This window comes from Poecile atricapillus, chromosome 2 (assembly GCF_030490865.1).
Source record: "Poecile atricapillus isolate bPoeAtr1 chromosome 2, bPoeAtr1.hap1, whole genome shotgun sequence".
Taxonomy (NCBI): Eukaryota; Metazoa; Chordata; class Aves; order Passeriformes; family Paridae; genus Poecile; species Poecile atricapillus.
The window spans coordinates 20,749,897-20,768,044 of NC_081250.1; the positions used below are offsets into that span (position 1 = coordinate 20,749,897).

An 18,148-nucleotide genomic window follows, 5' to 3' on the forward strand; every position below is an offset into this window, starting at 1 on the left:
GTAGCCAGCCTGTGAGGAGCAAGGAACTTGCCAGAAGACACTATTCTAGACATAAGTCAGGAGTGGAGGAATAGTGCCAAGGGGCAAGGATCTGATCCAAAGCACTTAAAAGAACAGAAATAAAACATATTGGAGAGAGTGAGGAGACAGGAGCACTCTGCTTAATATTTTTTTCAGTGTTTTCAATCAAAGAAAATACAGACTGAAAGAGGTATAAAAAAGAAAGGGAAAATAAAGTCGTGGAAGTGTGTTAAGGAGGCTTTTATTTGCAGTTCATGTAGCATTACTTACAAATCTTTCTCCAAATGCCATTAAGAAATACCACTTGGAAAAGATGTTCTCATTTGGTTGTTGCATGCTGCACAAATATGTGCCATAGTGTAAAAAGAGAACAAGGTTGAACCAGCCAGGGAATTGAATAGTGTGTGCTCCCACCCTGCATCTTGCGAAAGGGGACCATGTTGGCAAGGCTAGGAATGTGCTGTGGTGTAGGGGAAAGGGGAAATCATCTGGAAAAAGTGTAGAGTTCCCTTTCTAAGCAGACTACAGATATTTGGGGCTTTTCTGTTTGAAATCCATGTGAAGCCTGACACTGCTGCAAATTGGAAAAAAAAGGATAATTAAAAGAAACCTCATAGCCATTCAGCTAAAATAAATTACTTTTCTGCCACATGTCAGTTTTGAGATTCCTTTATTGCAGCAAGGTCTCAGAGAGGAAAGATCTGATGCTCTCACTGAGTATAACACAGACATAAACCTGTTCATTGTAGCCTAAGCAGGTGATGCAGAGACCATATGCCAGAGTCCCTCACCATTTTCTTGAAGAAAATGGGAAGCTGCTGCTCAGACACTTTCCATGTAGCTATGCTCATGAACCAGAGTGGCTGCTGGTGCTGATCAAGTGCTCTTTTCCCTGAGAGGTTTTAAGTGTCCCTTCACCCATCTTGTTTTGGGTTTGTGACAGCAGCTCTCCCACCTCAGGTTCTTAGAGCAGACAGCAACACTCTCTTTGTCTTCTTAGCTCTGTGGCAGCTCTGGCAGTAGCAGCATGCTGCTCCATGGCAGCTAGCAGATGGCAGGCTTGGTGACAATATTTCCTCCTGCTTGCTGGGAGGCTGGGGACAGGAAGGACAAGAGTTAGCTGTTAGGTTGGATTAGGTGATGATCACAGTCATAGTGGCAGAAGGAGTAAGGAGAAGTGGTATATGATGCAAAAGGACAAGACTAAATGTTGCAGAGGTGTTTTGGCAGAGAAATGTCCCGCCTTAACAAACTATAGTCAAGAAATGACAGTTGCAAAAAAACCCAAAAGGATAAAGCCATTTTTAAAAGTTAGAGTGAGAAACAGATTTATGGACATGTGGACATAGTTTTATAGTCTCAAACTAAAGCTCTATTTTTTTTGAAATCTTGCTGAATTCTGAAGGGAAACATCATGGTGCTTGGTAGGGTGGGGACAGCTAGACTGAGCAAGCTGTTTTCCTGAGTACTGCTGGACCTTGCCTGCTGGACGCAATGGTTTTGGCCCCAGTCTCCACACTGGAAAAGGGCCTGTTCTTCAGCTTTGTGTTTAATTATGACTGACACTCTGGCCCAAACCACATAAAAAGAGCATTTTGACTCATGAATATTTCAGTCAGATATACACAGTTAATTAGCTATTTGCTCCCTGGCTTAGTCCACATATGAGTCAGAAGTTAAATGTGTAATGTCAAAACCAAAAATTTCTATACACGGGTATTCCTAGTGATTTTCAGTTACCAAAGATATTATCATGCCACAGAGCAAATAACTGTTTCACATTAAGGGCAGGAAAAATATAGTCAGATGTCCAGTGAGTACAAGTAAGTACAAATACAGTGCATGGTTTTTCCAGACTGAAATTCTGTCACATCTGTACAATGAGAAGTCAGCTGTGCATTGTATTACCTATTTCCTTTTCTCCTTTGATCTTCTTGTCAGCTAGGCCGCCATTCCACCAGCTGGCAGGTGTTACTCATGGTGAGCAGCACTCTGCAGGGAGCACTGGGTGACTCCAGCTTGGTCTGGTCTGGGCAGGACCTGCATCTCCGCCACTTTAGCATATACAACTATTTGTATGTGTGTCAAGTAGGAAGGAAATAACTCTGCTCTTCTGACTTTGTGGCAATTCTTTGCCTCTGTGTGTAGGTGCCAGAAAATGAAAAATGGCAGTGTGGGAGGGAAGCAAAACTGCAGTTTTTTTATTATGTCAGTCTCTAGCATGAATCTCATATGAGCACTTTCCCAGCAAATGAGCACTGTGCAGTGTTTCATGTCCTGTCAGAGGATGTTGGCTCATTGCTAGTAATGCTCATAAGATGTGTGGCATTTTGGAAGGAGTTTTAAGTTCTTGCAACAGTGAAGCTGCAAGTATATGAGATTAATTGCTTCTGATAAAGACATGTACAGAAGTGATAATAATAAGATACAAGACATATCAAATAGGAGACTGTTTACTGGTGATGCTACACTAATTAGATTGGATGGTCTTTAACTTATATTGCTTGCTGTGCCTTGGCTAAATAGCCTGACATTAGTCTTTCTAGAGGAGTCATGGGGCTGTAACTAGTGAGATATTGCAGGGAATGACATAGAAATGTCATTCTTTCCTCTACATTCATCAGATTATTAACTGAATAAGCATATATTTAACTCCCCATCCTTAATGATGAATTACCTTCTTATTTGGTATGGCAGAACATAATCTCTGGGGAGGCAGAGAGAATGTCATGTTTTTGCACTGAAGTTGAGGGTCCTTCTGTAGAACTGACATATACTCCTTCCTTATACAAGCAAAATATTATTTAAAAACCACTGATCATTCTGTCTTTCAGTGACAATGTGCCTCCATGTTCTTCTGCTCAGAAAGTACTACCATTCCTTGATGTCCAGTCTGTTTAGCATCTGCTTTTATTAATTACATGTTAATGTCATGGCTTAGGAGTGATATTCTCCCATTTAGTACTCCCACTAAAGACATGCACTGCTCCCCTTCCCCCTTCAACTGGAGGCACAAAAGGCAAAGACCAAGGGCTGAGATAAGAAAATTAAGAGTATCAGCAACAATAGTAATGACAGAGGGTATAAGAAAAGAAATTATTCATACAGGCAAAAAAAACCTCCAAACTGTAATTGACAATACCAGGCAGCTCCCTCTGCCAGGTTTTCTAGGCCAGAAGGAGCCCCTTCTTCCTGGCCCTGTCCCCTGGTAATGAAGTGAGGTGGTACAGAACAATCCCTGTGTCCTGGTCATGCCCGCTCCCACCTACTGCAAAAAATTAACCCTGTCCTGGCCAGGACAAGGGCAGACCTTGCCCAACATTTTGCAAGAAGCCAGCAGCCTGATAAGCAGATAGCAAAATTGTGTCAGGCAGCAAGATAAATTTCAGAGCTCTCTGTCCAGGTTTCACCCCTTTGGTCTGTGCATCTACTGTCAGTGTTGGAATTATTGTTGGGTTAATGCAAAAGAACATCTTATGAGGGCAAACAACTGCCTGATAACAACAAATACCTGTCTTTTGCTGCAGACCAGGGCAGAGTTCCACTTTGGACCAGAGCACTGCCTTACTTGCTTACTGTCAGTGTGCTTAAGCAGCCCAGACTCTTTCAGCAGCTAGGCTCAAAGTGGTTAAAATACCATTGCACGATTATATGAGGAATAGTATTGAATTAATACCGTAATTAATATGGCATCTGCTCCTGAGAACTCTTTCATTTCCTTCTGGTGGTAGCAGGATATGTCTTTTTTTTCCCTATTTTTTAAACCACAGTAGCATTCCAGGGATGTGCCATAATATCCTTTTTCTCCGTCTGGGAATACCGCATTAGATAATTGTTGCTCGCACTCATCTGTTCATCCTCTTGTTCTACTAGCTTAACATAAAAATATCTTACCCTGTTTCTAGTTTTACTCCTTCTTGAAATTAGTAAATATGCTTACACTATATTAGGAAATTACCATTATTGCATTTTATTTATGACTGTGTCTTTCTAAAGTGCTGTAGGAATTCTTCAAGCACAGGGAATGGCTTTTCTTATGGACATGAATTGATTTTCTTATGGCCATGCATGTCATTGGTAGTACATTTCCCTGGAGAAGCAGATGATGTATGAAATATACCCACCCAGGTCCTGCACCCAGACATCAAATCACAGCCTGCTGGCCAGGCTGCAGTGGTATCCATTAACATATTATCATGCAAGCTGGCAGCACAACAGCACATCCCTGAATTCCTTCAGGGAGTTATGAGCCTCCACAAGAAATCCTTCAGTGTAAAACTGTAAGGACAAAAGTGACGATTCTCAGGTTTCTCTGCCAGGCTTCATCATTAGTATACAAAGAAATCTTAGCCCATGCACTGATTTTCAGTGAGAGATCTGGATATTTTAAAAGAGAGTGTCAGGCCAAAAAGCTGTCCACCCTAAACCAGACTAGCTCAGGACTCTGATTTTTTTGTTTTTCTAATTGCCTGTATTGCCAAAATCAAAGTACACTTAGGTTTTGTTGTTTGAAAGGTTGTGTAGAAGCAAAATTACAAACACACACAAACCCCTGACCCTTCACAACAGCTAAATTTGTACTGATGACAGGGTTCCCTGGTGCCTACAGAAACCTCAGATGACAAGAAGCACAAGTGAAGCCAGCACAGACTCCTCTTTTGGACTCACAAAATGAGTCAGACCTTCATGGACCTGGTGTTTTCCATACCCTGCCAGCTCATAGCAATGTGACATAGCCTGTTCCTTCAGAAAAAAAAACATGGTACAATGAAATGACCATGAAATACCACTATATGATGGTAGTGGGCACGTCCCTTGTTGGAGAAAGACTATTTGGGACTCATCTAGTTGCAGCTGGATTCTTGTTTCCTCTGTTCTTCTTCTGTATTTTAGATTTTGCTGGAAAGCCTGGCCATTATCTATGAGACTTCCCACACTCAGTGCAGGCGTTGCAATAAAAATGTTACATTGTGGCTGGAGAAACTCCATTTAAATCAGTCAAAGCTTCCCCTCATCAAGGGAAGACCCCATACAGCTCAGAAAAAACCACACTGGACTTTGAGGAAGGTCGTGCACCCCCTGCATTGTTCCGTAAGCAAGCCTGAAAGCCTAAGAGGCAGGAATATTTCCTTTTTATCTCCATTTGCTGAGACCAAGCTGCAACTCTCCATAGTGTCCATAGATATGCATGATGTAAATTTTCTCAAATAAGGGGGAATTCTCAGAGTCCTTCCTGCCCTCTCTGGCCCTTTATAGTGTCAGTGTGATATTCCTTCCACTTACACTTCAGTTCACCTGGGCTGGCAATGCACTGGAGGAGAAGCACAGCCCTGGGCACAAGTCAGCAGCACTGCAAACTGCTCAGACCACCCCGGGCTTTTCAGAGCAGGCACACTTCTCTACCCCCTTAGGCACAGCCCCTCCCTTTGTAAGGAGCTTTTCACATAGATTTCTGCTGAAGAATAACTCTAGAAATATTATTGTCCCAAGCTCAAAAACAGTCCTGTTCCCTCCACCATGAGTGGATTCTGGATGCAGAGGAACCGCCTCAATTTCTGCTTTGATGACAGCAGTCACTCTACCAAAATAGCAACAGCCTCATTTCCAGGAACGTGATCCCACACTGCCACAAAGGCGTGGATCCCCAGGCACTCTCTTGGTCAGCAGAAGCTGCAGAGATACTTTAGGAACCCATCTGGATTCTGTCCACCACAGCATGTGGCTTAGGAGGAGGTGCCATCCTGATAGAGCTTTGGAGATTTAGAATGGCATGCTAAACCAATAAGGTTTTAAGTGCAGATCTTGGGATGTACTGACTAGGTGAATGTCTCCCAGGCATTCCTTTCTTCAGTAGCAGTTATTTCCTACTCCTGTATCTAAACCAATTTTAAAATTTAATACAAAGATACACCCTGCATTTCTTACATTCGCATTATTCATTCATCACTAACAAAAAATACTGCTTTAATATAATTTGAAGAAATAAACCTTCCCTAGAAAGACAGGAATGAACAGATATGACTAGTTAAAAATATTTGTTTTCTTTGAGAAGAAAGTAAGTGCTAATGCAAGAAGTGAAAAACTATTAAAAAAAAAAAAATCACTCCAGTGTAATGTGGACTTCAACATTGCTTGAAATTTTCAAAGGATTCCGATTATTTCAGGCTCAGGTTACAAGACAAAACATAGACTCAGATAAAAGTCTTACTATTAAAAACCTTGACATTTATTTATTTCCATATGTTAGATAAATCCCAGCAAGATTAACTAGTATGCCTTCATGTCTAAGTGATGCCTGATGTCAAGTTCCATTGTACTATGGAATAAAATGGTTCATTAGTGAAAGTGTGTCATTGTGTGGAGACAAGAAAGGTGCCTGTGGTGATCAGAGCAAGGACTTTTATCATAGCCATTTAGGGCATAAACATATTTAAATAATCATATTAAAATATTAATTAGAATGAATTCTTAAGGAGGGCCTTTTTCTAGTGGCGATTGCAAATTCTTTTCATCATCCATGCACAAACATAACCTTATTTTGTTCTGTTTGTGCAGAAGTGTCAAGGCTCCATGCAGTCAGTCACTCAAAGTCTTAAGCTGCCTTTATTTCTGTGAAACAATGTCACTGTGGTGCTCAGCTAGCACATGGGGCCACATCCTGGAGCTTTAATTTGTTTGGGTTTTTCACTGGCTGACAGACCTGTAGGTTTTAAGTTTGCACTCTATTCCTTCTAGAAGAAAATGTGTTGCTTGGAAATTAGTTATTTTTGTTTGAGTTAATTCTTGTGATGATCTCTCTTTAGACTGCATTCTGTTACTTGGATGAGGATTATATTTTCTGGTTTTTGCTTCTTTTTGTTTTCTGGTAATATATTTGTGGCAATGCCATCAAAATTTCCTTTCCAAAATTTCTTTTCCTTTCATTTCCTTTCAGGAAGTGCTATTCAGAAACTTGTAATCACTGTCTCTGGTGTTTAGATCCAAACAATCCCATATAAGCTTTCCTGCTTCTAAGAGGAAAGGGACACTTGCATGTGTCATACTGTCCTAGAGGCTCTGACCATGGGTGGGACACTCATGCAAGTCAGCAACACTCTGTTGCTCTGATCCAAGGCAATGCCTCCTTTCCTGAGTTCTGCAAATAAAGCCCAGGACTGTTGCTGCTGGTCCCTGTATAAAGATTTTCTGACAGCAAATAGTTTGTTTCAAGACTCAGTTGGAGACAATTATTAATATAATTGCTCATTATTATGATTAATTCATGACATCTAATGACAGTATTATTTACAGTACAAAAAAAGAGAACTGTCAGTATTCATAGGATAGATTTTCCTCTCATATAAAACTAAGAATTTGTTTTTGAAGACTATCACTTTTGATCAAGACTATGTGTTATGACCAACTAGTGTATATAAGCAGCTTTTTTCCAGAGCTGATTAGGCATGGGCTTTTCCTCTGCAATGTTTTTCCTGATGAAAACAAAACCCTGTGCCTTTTTCATAGAAATAATATTCTCCAGGAGAAAACTGATATTTTGCCCTAACAATCCCTCCACCCACCCACCCTGCTCTCCACCCCCTAGTTTTCTGCCAGGAAAACTGAACAGATGGAGTCTTACTTCCAGTCTGAAAGGCTCACTTTTGCAAGACAGAATAAGCTTGACAAGGCACTCGGCTAGAAAATTGTCCCTACCTCGAGTATGTCCAAATGGAACACATTCCAAGTTTATTTTTCCCCATTTTTTATCGATCTTTATTTCTTCCAAGTAGAGGAAACCTCATTTTCCAGTCAGCTCAGTCCTTGAGCCCCTGCTCCAGTTCTGGTAATGAGCTTTTCTGTGACACAGGTCATGCCCTTTTGCTTTGCTTCTCCAAAGAGAAGTGAACAGCTGTGGTCTCCAGGGCATCATTATTGGTGTTAGTGACATACTTCCAGGCTGAAGACTCAGAAAAGCCAAAATGCAATACTGGTGGCCACGGTGTCCCCTCAGGAGAGCTACCCAAGCCGAACCCTTCCTGAAGCTTTTGCTAGTCCTGCTTTCCCAACCCTGTTCTAATGTACAGCAGATGGTTTTCAGCTGCCATTTTGCTGTGGGGCAGTCACACATCTTGATTCATCCCTTAGAGAGCTGGTACCTCCCCTTTTTACCTTCAGGTCAATCTATACACTTGCTCCTAGGGAGCCTGGTAAGGAGTTTCTTCTAGCAGTTATTGAGCTGTGCCTAATAATTCATTCAAATGTAGCACATCCCCAGCTGGACCCAGTGCCGGGGTGCAGGCCGATGAAATGGAGCATTCTGCTTGCTGCTGGGCAATTGCTTTGGCTAAAAAGGAGAGGCTAAGGAATGTGTGTTGCAGGTGTTTACATGTTTTGCTGGTTGAATTGTCTGCCAAAATCATTATGAAGCGCTTAGATTTTCTGGTGGAGGCTAAAAGGTCTGAACAAATAAATATATTACAAAACCAATATATACACAGAAGGGGAACAAGCACTTTCTTCCCAATAGGGAGCTGGAAGGGAGTCAAATCAGCCATTCCTCAAGTCAGTATGGTGCAGGAGTGACTAACCACCCTAAAAGTCAATTGTCTTGCACAATCATGATGACTATCATGCCTCATATAGATGGCAGAAGAAGCTTCCTTCGATTTGCAGCAGTTTAAGGTAACACAGCTGACAAAGCAGGGCCTGACTCAAGAAACATTATCTCAGAGATCAGGAGAGAAATTATGGCTCATGAGATCTGTGTTCAGCTTCAGTTTCACTTGCTTGTGTGAGAGCAAACGGTGGTTTGAGAAGTTCAAAATGCCCTGTGAAAACACACAGCTGTTCCCTTCATTTAGAAATGAAAGACAGCTCAAAAAAACCCAGCTGTAATTCTAGCAGTCGTGGTTCTGCCTCTCTCAATGAGTTACAGCTGGCCAGGCACTCAAATTCCCTGTGAAATGCTGCTCTGAACTCAAAGCCACGGGGCAGCACGGCATGAAGGGATTGCCATAGTAACCATGCTTTGTGTCTAGAAAAACTGATGGACTGTTTTCAGAGGAAATGACAGAAATGTGGCATTCTCTGTCTTAGATAAAGATAATATTTGATGAATCAAATTGCAGAAGATGCATAAAGCTTTTTTGTTGTTGTTGTTTGGATTTGGAAGTTTCTAGGTATGATTTGGTCCATAGTTCTTTAGAATGGGTTTTCATTTGCAATCACTAGAGCTAACAGTACTTTGTGAATATGTATCTTGACATGGTTTTAGCTACTATTCAGTGATCTCCACATTGATTCATTCTTCACCATTCATATTTTTCTGGTGCAAGATTTCCATGGCTTGAAGCCACAGAAATATGAGTAGTATACCACAAATTTGTCAAAGAAAGTACATTGAAAAAATCTAATTGGATCTGACTTGATTTTATTTTGCTGAACTTATGCTTTGAAAGAATGTGTAAAGCTCTCACACTGGCTTGGAAGAAGGTCATAACTGTAATGCTGGACATGGGACAGCTCATTTTTACAAGGTCATTTTACATGTGAAAAAAAAATATGGATATTCAACATATTGCCATCTAATCTTTAGGACAATTTTTATTTATTTTCAAATATATCTGATCACCATCAATAATGTGTCTCCAATTAGAAACTTTCAATCTTTTTTTTATTTCATCAAGAGAAACCATACTAAATAGAGTGATAGTTCTCAGTTTGCAATACACTTTGTTTGCTTTGAGCTTTTCATTGTATTAGATTGATGGTCACCAGTCATGAAATAGGCCATAGAATATTACCATAGAATTATTCCTGAAATTTGCCCCTAACTCCTGGCAGAACTAACTCCAAATTTTTTATTTTTTTTTTATTTGAAAAAAACCAAAACATTTAAACTGGACTATCTGCCAGAAGATTTGAAACCATTTGAGTTGGTTTCTTGGCCCCAACTATGCTTTAAATGCATAACAATATTTCTGAAGATTCTGCAACACCAGCATCTCATCCCCAACAGAAAGGCTGGGGGTTAATGACTCTTTCTCATATATGAGTCTGCCAGAAAATATGCATGAAAATTAGTACCTAGCATGGTAATCAATATTTCCTGACATGTCCTATTTCCACAATATGAGTTATACAGTATTTAATGTAGCAGAATTCTTAGTGGAATCAAAGATACAGGAAAAGGGATTTGAATGGAGAGCAAAGATAAATAAACCTTCACTGTTTTTCTAGAGATCATAGGTTTTATTCTTTGCATGGAGACAACTTTACAGTAATGGCTTCAGAAGAGAGAAAAGTTTTTGCTGAGATTATGAAAGGAACCATACCAAAAATGCACAATGAGAATGTTCATATGTGGTTTCTGTGCCAGTAATTTGCTGGTTGTGTTAGGAAGATATGCTTTTTGAGACAGATCAGATGAACTGTTACAAAGTGGTAATAAAGGACAAGGGTTGCTGTTTTCCTAAACTTTAAGAATCATACTAACCAAGATAGAAACAATAAAGCAAGTCCTAATCTGAGAATAACCAGCAATCTGATATTTTAAATCAAAGGCAATCTAGCTAAAATGTTTAATTTTTACTATCTTTGCAAAAATTACATTCCTCACACCTGAAAAATTGCACTGGGGCATGAGTGAGAAGACAGAAATATGTTCAGTGTGATATGCTGGATTTGAAAAAACTTGCAAAACTAGAATTTGAAAGACCATTTAAACCTGTCTGGAAACAACAGATATAAAAAAGTTAAAAAGCTACAAGTATCTACTATCACCCCATCAAAATATGTATTGCTTTCATTTAACAGTGAGTATATGACTGCCTTCAGACATCATTTAAATATTTAAATATAGAAATATTTCCCTAGCATTTTGTTGTTTTGATTGTTTGGTTGATTTTGGATTTTTTTAAGAGTGGCAATGTTTTAAGAGTGGGATGGAGGATTCCTCATCTGTATTTGGAGAACAAAAAGATTTTCAGGCTGGCTACATCTGACAACACACTGATTATCAAAATACCAGCACATAGACTATGACAAGGAAATCAAATTTCAGAAGCATGGCTCAGTAAAATTTTCCTCCAAAGCAAGACTTTAGCATGAGATTTTGAAGGCATAAAAAACCACGCATTAAATTTCCTGCACTTGAGTGCAGTCTTAAACAGATGATGTATACAGAGCTGTCACCAAGGGGTTTGGAGGCACTCAGCATGTTAGGTGCATGGGCAAATCAGACTGCTAACATCCTCTTTTTCTTTCAGTTCATTGCCACTTGCCCTTTATCTTCCTCCCCAGCAACCCCCAATACACACCAAAACAGAAACAGCAAACCCTTCTTACTGCACACAGTGTGCAGCCAGGTTTAAAGACATATTGGCATTGTATTTACTCATCATTTTACTCAAATCTTTCCACACTCCCCAGGCTCATATTGCTGTGCAAGGGTGGCCAGTGGGAGAAGTCTCACTGCTTTTTTTTTATTTTTTTAGTCTTGTACAAAACATTGGGGAGCTGCTTAATTAGGGAATTTCTTTTTACTCACTGGCATACTTTTTAAAATTTTATTTCAGCTCTATGATGGGCCTGATGCACAAGCCAGCCTTATAGGCACTTTCTGTGGACAGTCTCTTCCACCGGCAGGGAGCACTACAGGGACCAGCCTTCACGTGGAGTTTTACTCTGATGGACTGAATGCTAGAAGTGGGTTCCAGATGCTATGGCATGTTAATGGTAAGTTAGCCAGGTTTCCTTCCCTGTATGTGTAATTTGGCTTATGACACTCTATGCCATCTAAATAGAAATAACCCATTACAGCTCCAAATCCATTGCGTTTCGTCATAATTCTTCACTTACTTTCCCAGTGGATGTTTCTGCACATGTCCACCATCAAAGATCCGCTGATTGGAGATCGAGAGCTATTAGTGAAATATGCTTTCATTTCCAGGAGTAGGCACAGGGATGAGGGGTGTGTCCAGAATTTCTGTACTGAACAGGAGATAGATGCTGTCATGGGTAACTGTGAGTGATTTGGCCTTTTTAATGAGAACATTCAGCCCTCAGTTTTTCCCATTTCTGTAGACTTCTGTTTTTGGTGCAGGCTTCTCTATAGTTTAATTTAGTGGTACTTGTTTTCTTTGGTAGTGTCCACTTCCAGCTGCCCCTGCCTCATTTCTCTGCTTGAAATAACATCGGTCAGGATGTGCTTTGAGTGTTTGTTCTCTTGTTCTTGCATGTCATGAAAACTGTCACAGTCCTTATTCAACAGGCAAGCCTGCATGCCAACTATAAACAAATCTGTTAATGATTGTACAACAGCAAACTGTGTTCACAAGTTTCTTCATAAGTGGGGCTACAAATGTAATATTTTGCATTCTACTTGTTTAACAGCAATTGTGGACTGTAACAAGGTTAAATCCTGTGCTGTTGCACATCCCAAAGGGGTTCCAACCTTGAAAATAATTAAATCACCCCAGTTGCCCTATCTGTCTTATCAGTCTGCAGCATTCAAGTTTGACAGCATTGTGAAGCAGCTGAAGTGGGCTGCAGAGGCTCCACTGTGGGTTGCTGAGGTGAAAGGCGTGCTGAACACGGTTTGAATGGGAGTTCCTTGTGCCTACCACAGAGTGCTGGAGCTTGCAGGCTCCCAAAGGGCTCTGCCGGCTCTGCAGAGGTGCCCTGCGTTCGGTGGGGTGAATGAAGGAGTGTTTCTGGCTAAGGGAGGGACACACAGACTGGGATGTGTAGCAGGAGCCAGCAGGGTAAGGACCGCAGCACAAAGGTACCTTCTTGTGCTTTGGGGTGACATCATTCTGGAGCTGCACAAAAGAAGAAAAAGCAGAGGCTTTTATGCTCAGCCAGATGATATCAGTTCCATACAGTAGCCATGGTGCTGGGTTAACTTGCTTTTCTAAAGCTCTCAAAGCTTTCCAGAATCTGCCTGCATGGTAAACACTCTTGTGCTTTCCCTCCTTTCCCACCCCTCTGCAGTCCTTTGCTGCATTGATGTTTATTTCTGTGTTAGACAGCACTGCCCTTCTGTTAATTCCTGGGCACTAAGCTCCACCCTAATGCTGCACAGGGCCAGACTGCTAATGCAGGGCTGTGTCTAAGTAGCAGATCAGGATCTGTGGGGTCAGATAGGCCTGGCTCGTCGGGAATGTCATTGCTGGCTCAGAACGTCACAGCTGTGACTTGTGACAGCTTGCAACGTGAGTGCGAGTTCCTCCAGAGCTGACCACAGTTGTCACCTTTTCGTTCGTTCCAAAAATTTCCTTTTTTCCATTGCTCATGCACAAATACAGCTATTCCTCTTACTCTTGGTGGCAACATTGCCTGGTTGCCCTAAAGTGCATAAATTAGATATGTCCCTGTGATTGGGGTACTATATTTACCTCTCCCTTCTAAAAATCTTTAAAGTTCATTAAAAATATTTACTAGAAAATGTCTCCTTGTTTAGGGGAACTGATCAGGAGACGCAGCCTTTGAGTTGGGTATTTCAGAGTGAAGTGTTTGGGTCCCTTCTTCCCTGAGGGCGAATTCTTAGGGGAATCTACATCCAGATTTGGTAACATCTCACCTGACAAGAAAGTAACAGAGCTACATATATTGCTGAGAGAAGAGCTTTTATTTCTGCTCAAGTGACAAATATGTGCTCTAGAGTTCAAGCTGCTGTGAACAATTCCTCAGGCTGTCAATGTGCTCCTTTACTGGCAGTTATGCAGCCTCTATGAGATATATATCAAGGACATTCACATATTTTGATGGTAAAGAGAGCAGCACTTAAGTTTGCCATGTGCCTGATACCGTTTGCTTCAGACACTCTTCCCAGCAGCTTTTTCACAGTTGTGAGGTGGTCAAAAAAAGACAAAAGCTTACCTCACTGACAGCTGATGTGAATAGCCCCTCCTGCCATAGGTGAAACAAAACGTTTTGATTTAAAACATTTTCATCTGATCTTTCCAGCTGCTGAGGAAACCCACTTTAAAAAGTGGTTTCTTTGAAAACCTAAAGGCTTTCACAAAGATAGAATTAGTAACTGATCTTAGGAGAATGCTGTTATTTATGCTGAAAAGTGTCCTATGTAATTTTAACTTGGATAGAAAGCTCTAGTGCAGAGAAGTCAATTTAAAAATTATTGTGGTTCTGAAATAACACTGTTCTTCTAAGGGGGTTTTGTTGATGAGGATGGATTGAGAATTGATTTGGCTGAATTATTAATTCTTTTTCTGCAGCCAAGGCTTCAAAGGAATTACTTACCAGTGGTAAGCTTGAATCTGCAAGGTGCTTATTCTACTTTCACTAAGTTTTAGGAAGCTTAATATAGGGAAATATATATGGGACACATATTGGGCCTTTGAGAAACAAAAAACTTGTGGTACCAGTCTGGATATTGCAAAGATGTAATGCCAGTCAAATTGCTTTCCCTAAAAAAAATAATTTAGGAGGCCAAGAGGGCAAAGGTCTCTCAGTGCAAAATTACACCAGTGACAACTGTCATATCTGAGAAGACACGTATTTCATAGACCTCTCACTTACCTTATTAAGTAAGGTAGTAGGACCTCACTGGTTTATATACACGCCTGAATTTCATTGGAAGCTCACTCATTTGGCTGCTTGGTTGTCAACAGACCTTTTAAATTTAATTGTCTCTTCTCAGCATAGTCCAAATTTGCACCAGCTATTCTGCTTTCTGTTTCACATTGTCAGTATATGTGTCAGGTCAAATGTTAAATAGTCTGCTAGCTCTTCAGAGAAGCTCTGCAGAAATAGAGGTTAGATGAAGATGCAGAAGGCATTCACTGGAAACATTTGTCAGGCATCCATTAGGATTGCTGAACAGAGTATCACCCTGCAGGTCAGCAAGGGAGCTGAATCATAGCTCTATTGTTTATTTCTTGTGTAACCTTTGACAAATTGCCATTTTCTCAGTTTCCAAAAATGACTATTCCTTTTCAGTGTCTTTCTGTCCCACTAAATCTAAGGATGAACAAGGTCTATATTAAAAAATCAGAAAGCAGAAAAATCCTGAAACAGTATCTCACTTGAATTTTTACTCTCTTGCATAAACCCTTATCATGTAATTATACTACTTCCACTGGACAATATTCTATAACCAAACCTACCCAAGAGAGCAAAAGTTTTCAGAATCAAATTAAAATTATACTTCACACAAGTATTATTGTAGTACAGGCAAATGTTTATAGTGCATGCTCCTTGCAGTTAGAGTCACCTTAAATTTATTGAAATGTTTCACCATGAGTACCACAACTGGAAAACTCTGTATCCTTTCATTTCCTTAATTTTGATTTTGCAGGAACAGTGCCAGTTCTGTTTAAACTTTATGGACGGGGTTTTTCTAACATGTGGCTAAAACATACCTGTGAATAAATCTGAAAACCTAGCAAACAACATAGTTTTCCACAGATTACAACATTTCTGTTCAGCTATAATTATTCTTGAGAGTAGGGATTCTTCTTTGGTTAATGAACACCATCTGCTAACCAGACAGGCAGTAATATGGAAAGATCTGTAAATCATCTCTTGCACAACCTTCAATGAATACGTAGATTTTAGTCAGAGTAAAGCAAAACCACCAAATATATGTTTCCTTAGTTTTCTGTTTGTTGTCTGATTTCCTAGCAACTAACACCAGAGTAGGTAGTAGTTTTCAGCATTTTTCAGGGGAATTCCAGAACCTTTACACTACAAAAAGAGTATCTCTTCTTTCTTATTTTTTTCTCTGTTTAACTGCAAGGCTGAAATGTCTAAAATTACTGCAAGGAGGTTGGCACAAACTGGTCATATGCTGTATGTAGCTCAGCTGCAAGCAACTTTTCCACAGTGCAGCTGTCTGCATTTCACAGCATACAGCAAGACCATGTGTTTGTGTGCTGAGAAAAACTTTTAAAGATGTTCTTTAAACTTCTAAAGATGTTCTGCTTCTGCAGAATCTATTTTTTTATTTATCTCTTTTTATTTATCCTTAAAGACCAAATTTTTTCACTTTGTTGCTACAAACAGCACAAATTCCATTTATTTTAATAGAATCAAAATTTTATTTGATGTTTGAAAACTAAAACAAACATTGGGAGAAGGCTTGTATTCATGCAATTAACTATTTGTGTAACTTTGTAATCAAAGTTTCATAAGCATTTAAAAACTTTCATTTTTGATTTTTCTTATTTTGGCATAATACAGCAAGTGAGTTTAAATTGGGAACATATGTTTTCATCTCTTAAGTATTTATGTAAATATTTTTTAAAAATCAACTATAATCTGTATTTTCAGCAAAGCACAACAGAATTGACTCCTATCTCATCCTTATAAAGAACAGAGACATCATGCACAGGCTTCCTGGCAGTTGGCCAGGGAATTCAGAGATTATGCTTCTGCTCTGATGTGGAGGTTTCTTGTGGTATATCAAAAAAATCCAGGTGTGAAGTTCACATATTTGCAAAGATCAGTGAGTTCTTTTTCCAGCTATGAGTCAGGGAATTCTTAGGCATAAATTCAAGTAATTCTGATCTTTTTGCAAGCAATTTACAAGAAATTAATCTGAGAGACCTAGACTTTACCTCCATTTTACTGGAGCACTTTAAAAGAATCACTCCATTAAAAAATTTAAAAAGAAAAAAAGCCTTTTCTGGGAACATTTCTAGTTGGAAGTAAAGAAATGGGACACTGAAAACAGTTTGACCTTCTTACTCATGTGCTTCCAGAGATTGTTGATTGAGCTCAGAGGAAATGTAAACCTCTCTGGAGAGGGCGTGTGAGTAATCTGAATGCTACCTGCAAAGGTTGCATGGAAGAAAGGTCTGTGCCTCAAAGAAGCACACACAAGCTTTCCACTCTTCTGAGCCATTTAACATTTAAATAAAAAACGTCTTTTGTGGCTATCGGGAAACTCTTAGTAGGAGAAGCTGAGTCATAACTGCCTGTTAAGCTTTAAAATGTTCCCAGCTTTCTTTGGGCTGAGATAAATAGCAATTGGCTTTGTTTTGCCTGCTGAAACCCTCCTGATCCCTGTTCCCACCCCCTCAAGAGCCGAGACATTAAGTCTGTTTCTTGAGAAATCTTTCTGTTTCCCAAGCTGGGAAAGCGGCTTTTTCCTCCTGAGGTCTGTCCTTAGCGGCTGTGTAATTCCGGCTGCTGAGGGGAAACAAACTCTGCAAATTCCACTGCAAGGCTTCCCCAACACCTTTTTGTTCCAATTGTAAAATCTCAACAAGCTGGTTTCTTTAGAGGAAAACCAGGCCATCTTCTAATGGCACTAGGAGAAAAAAGGGATGGTGGTTTACACTGAAGCTTTCTTCCTCTCCGTCTCATGGATGAAATGTTCATGGATATCAAAGTTTCAGGGGGTTTAACATTTACCTGTGCTGACAGCCTCAGGGGAGGAAGTGTACCTTTTCTCCATAGGGATTGAAGGCAAGATTGGTTTAAAATACACTTAAAAACTTCTTCAGTTCCTAAATTGAGATGCCCAGCTTGACAAAGTAGCTTTGTGACTGCAGGGCAAGCCACCTCTGGCTGCTCCATGTGCAGCAAGGTGGGGAAAAGGGAGAAGAGCTAGGCCTGTCACAATTCACCTGAGAGTCAACTTCAGCTGTGTAAAGGTTTACCTGGATTAGTGGGAATTCTTTTGTTTAAAAGGTGTTTTTCTGGTCAATACTGTGTGATGGACTGAGAGAGATCAGTGTTACATAGCTGACATGGTCTCACATCTGTATTTAGATATCTCCTTCTTTAGCTTTGCTCCCTTTCAGATCTGCTGCTTTTTCCCCTCATAGTTCAGCGTTTTGGAGTCCTAGAAATCCTATAATCCACTATGAGAAAGTCAAAGTCAGATTTTCTGCGTGAAGCTGAAGGACCCCATGGTAGAGATGATGGTAAATGCTTCTGGGACTTAGCAGACACAAATTTGGCATGAAAGACATTAAGGAAAATATTTTTACTTAATTGGAGATCTTGATCTACAGCTTCCTGGAAATATGGTGTAAAGCAGAGCAATGGCCTAATACACCTTGTTTAAATTGCAAATTATTCATAGATTTAATAGAAATTAGATGAGTTTTATGCATCTGTGTGTATGCTGGGCAGATCAAAGGGGCAGCTTATTTGGTTTATGTTACAAAATATCTCC

General features: G+C 40.0%; 1 protein-coding gene across 1 annotated transcript in view; it reads left to right on the top strand.

The window, feature by feature from the left end:
* The window catches only part of CUBN (cubilin), a 142,745-nt gene that overhangs the window by 45,311 nt on the left and 79,286 nt on the right, over positions 1 to 18,148 (top strand). Inside the window, exon 28 of the mRNA XM_058833158.1 lies at positions 11,577 to 11,736. Coding sequence (XP_058689141.1) covers positions 11,577 to 11,736 — 160 coding nt within the window. The remainder of the gene's footprint in view (positions 1 to 11,576; positions 11,737 to 18,148) is intronic.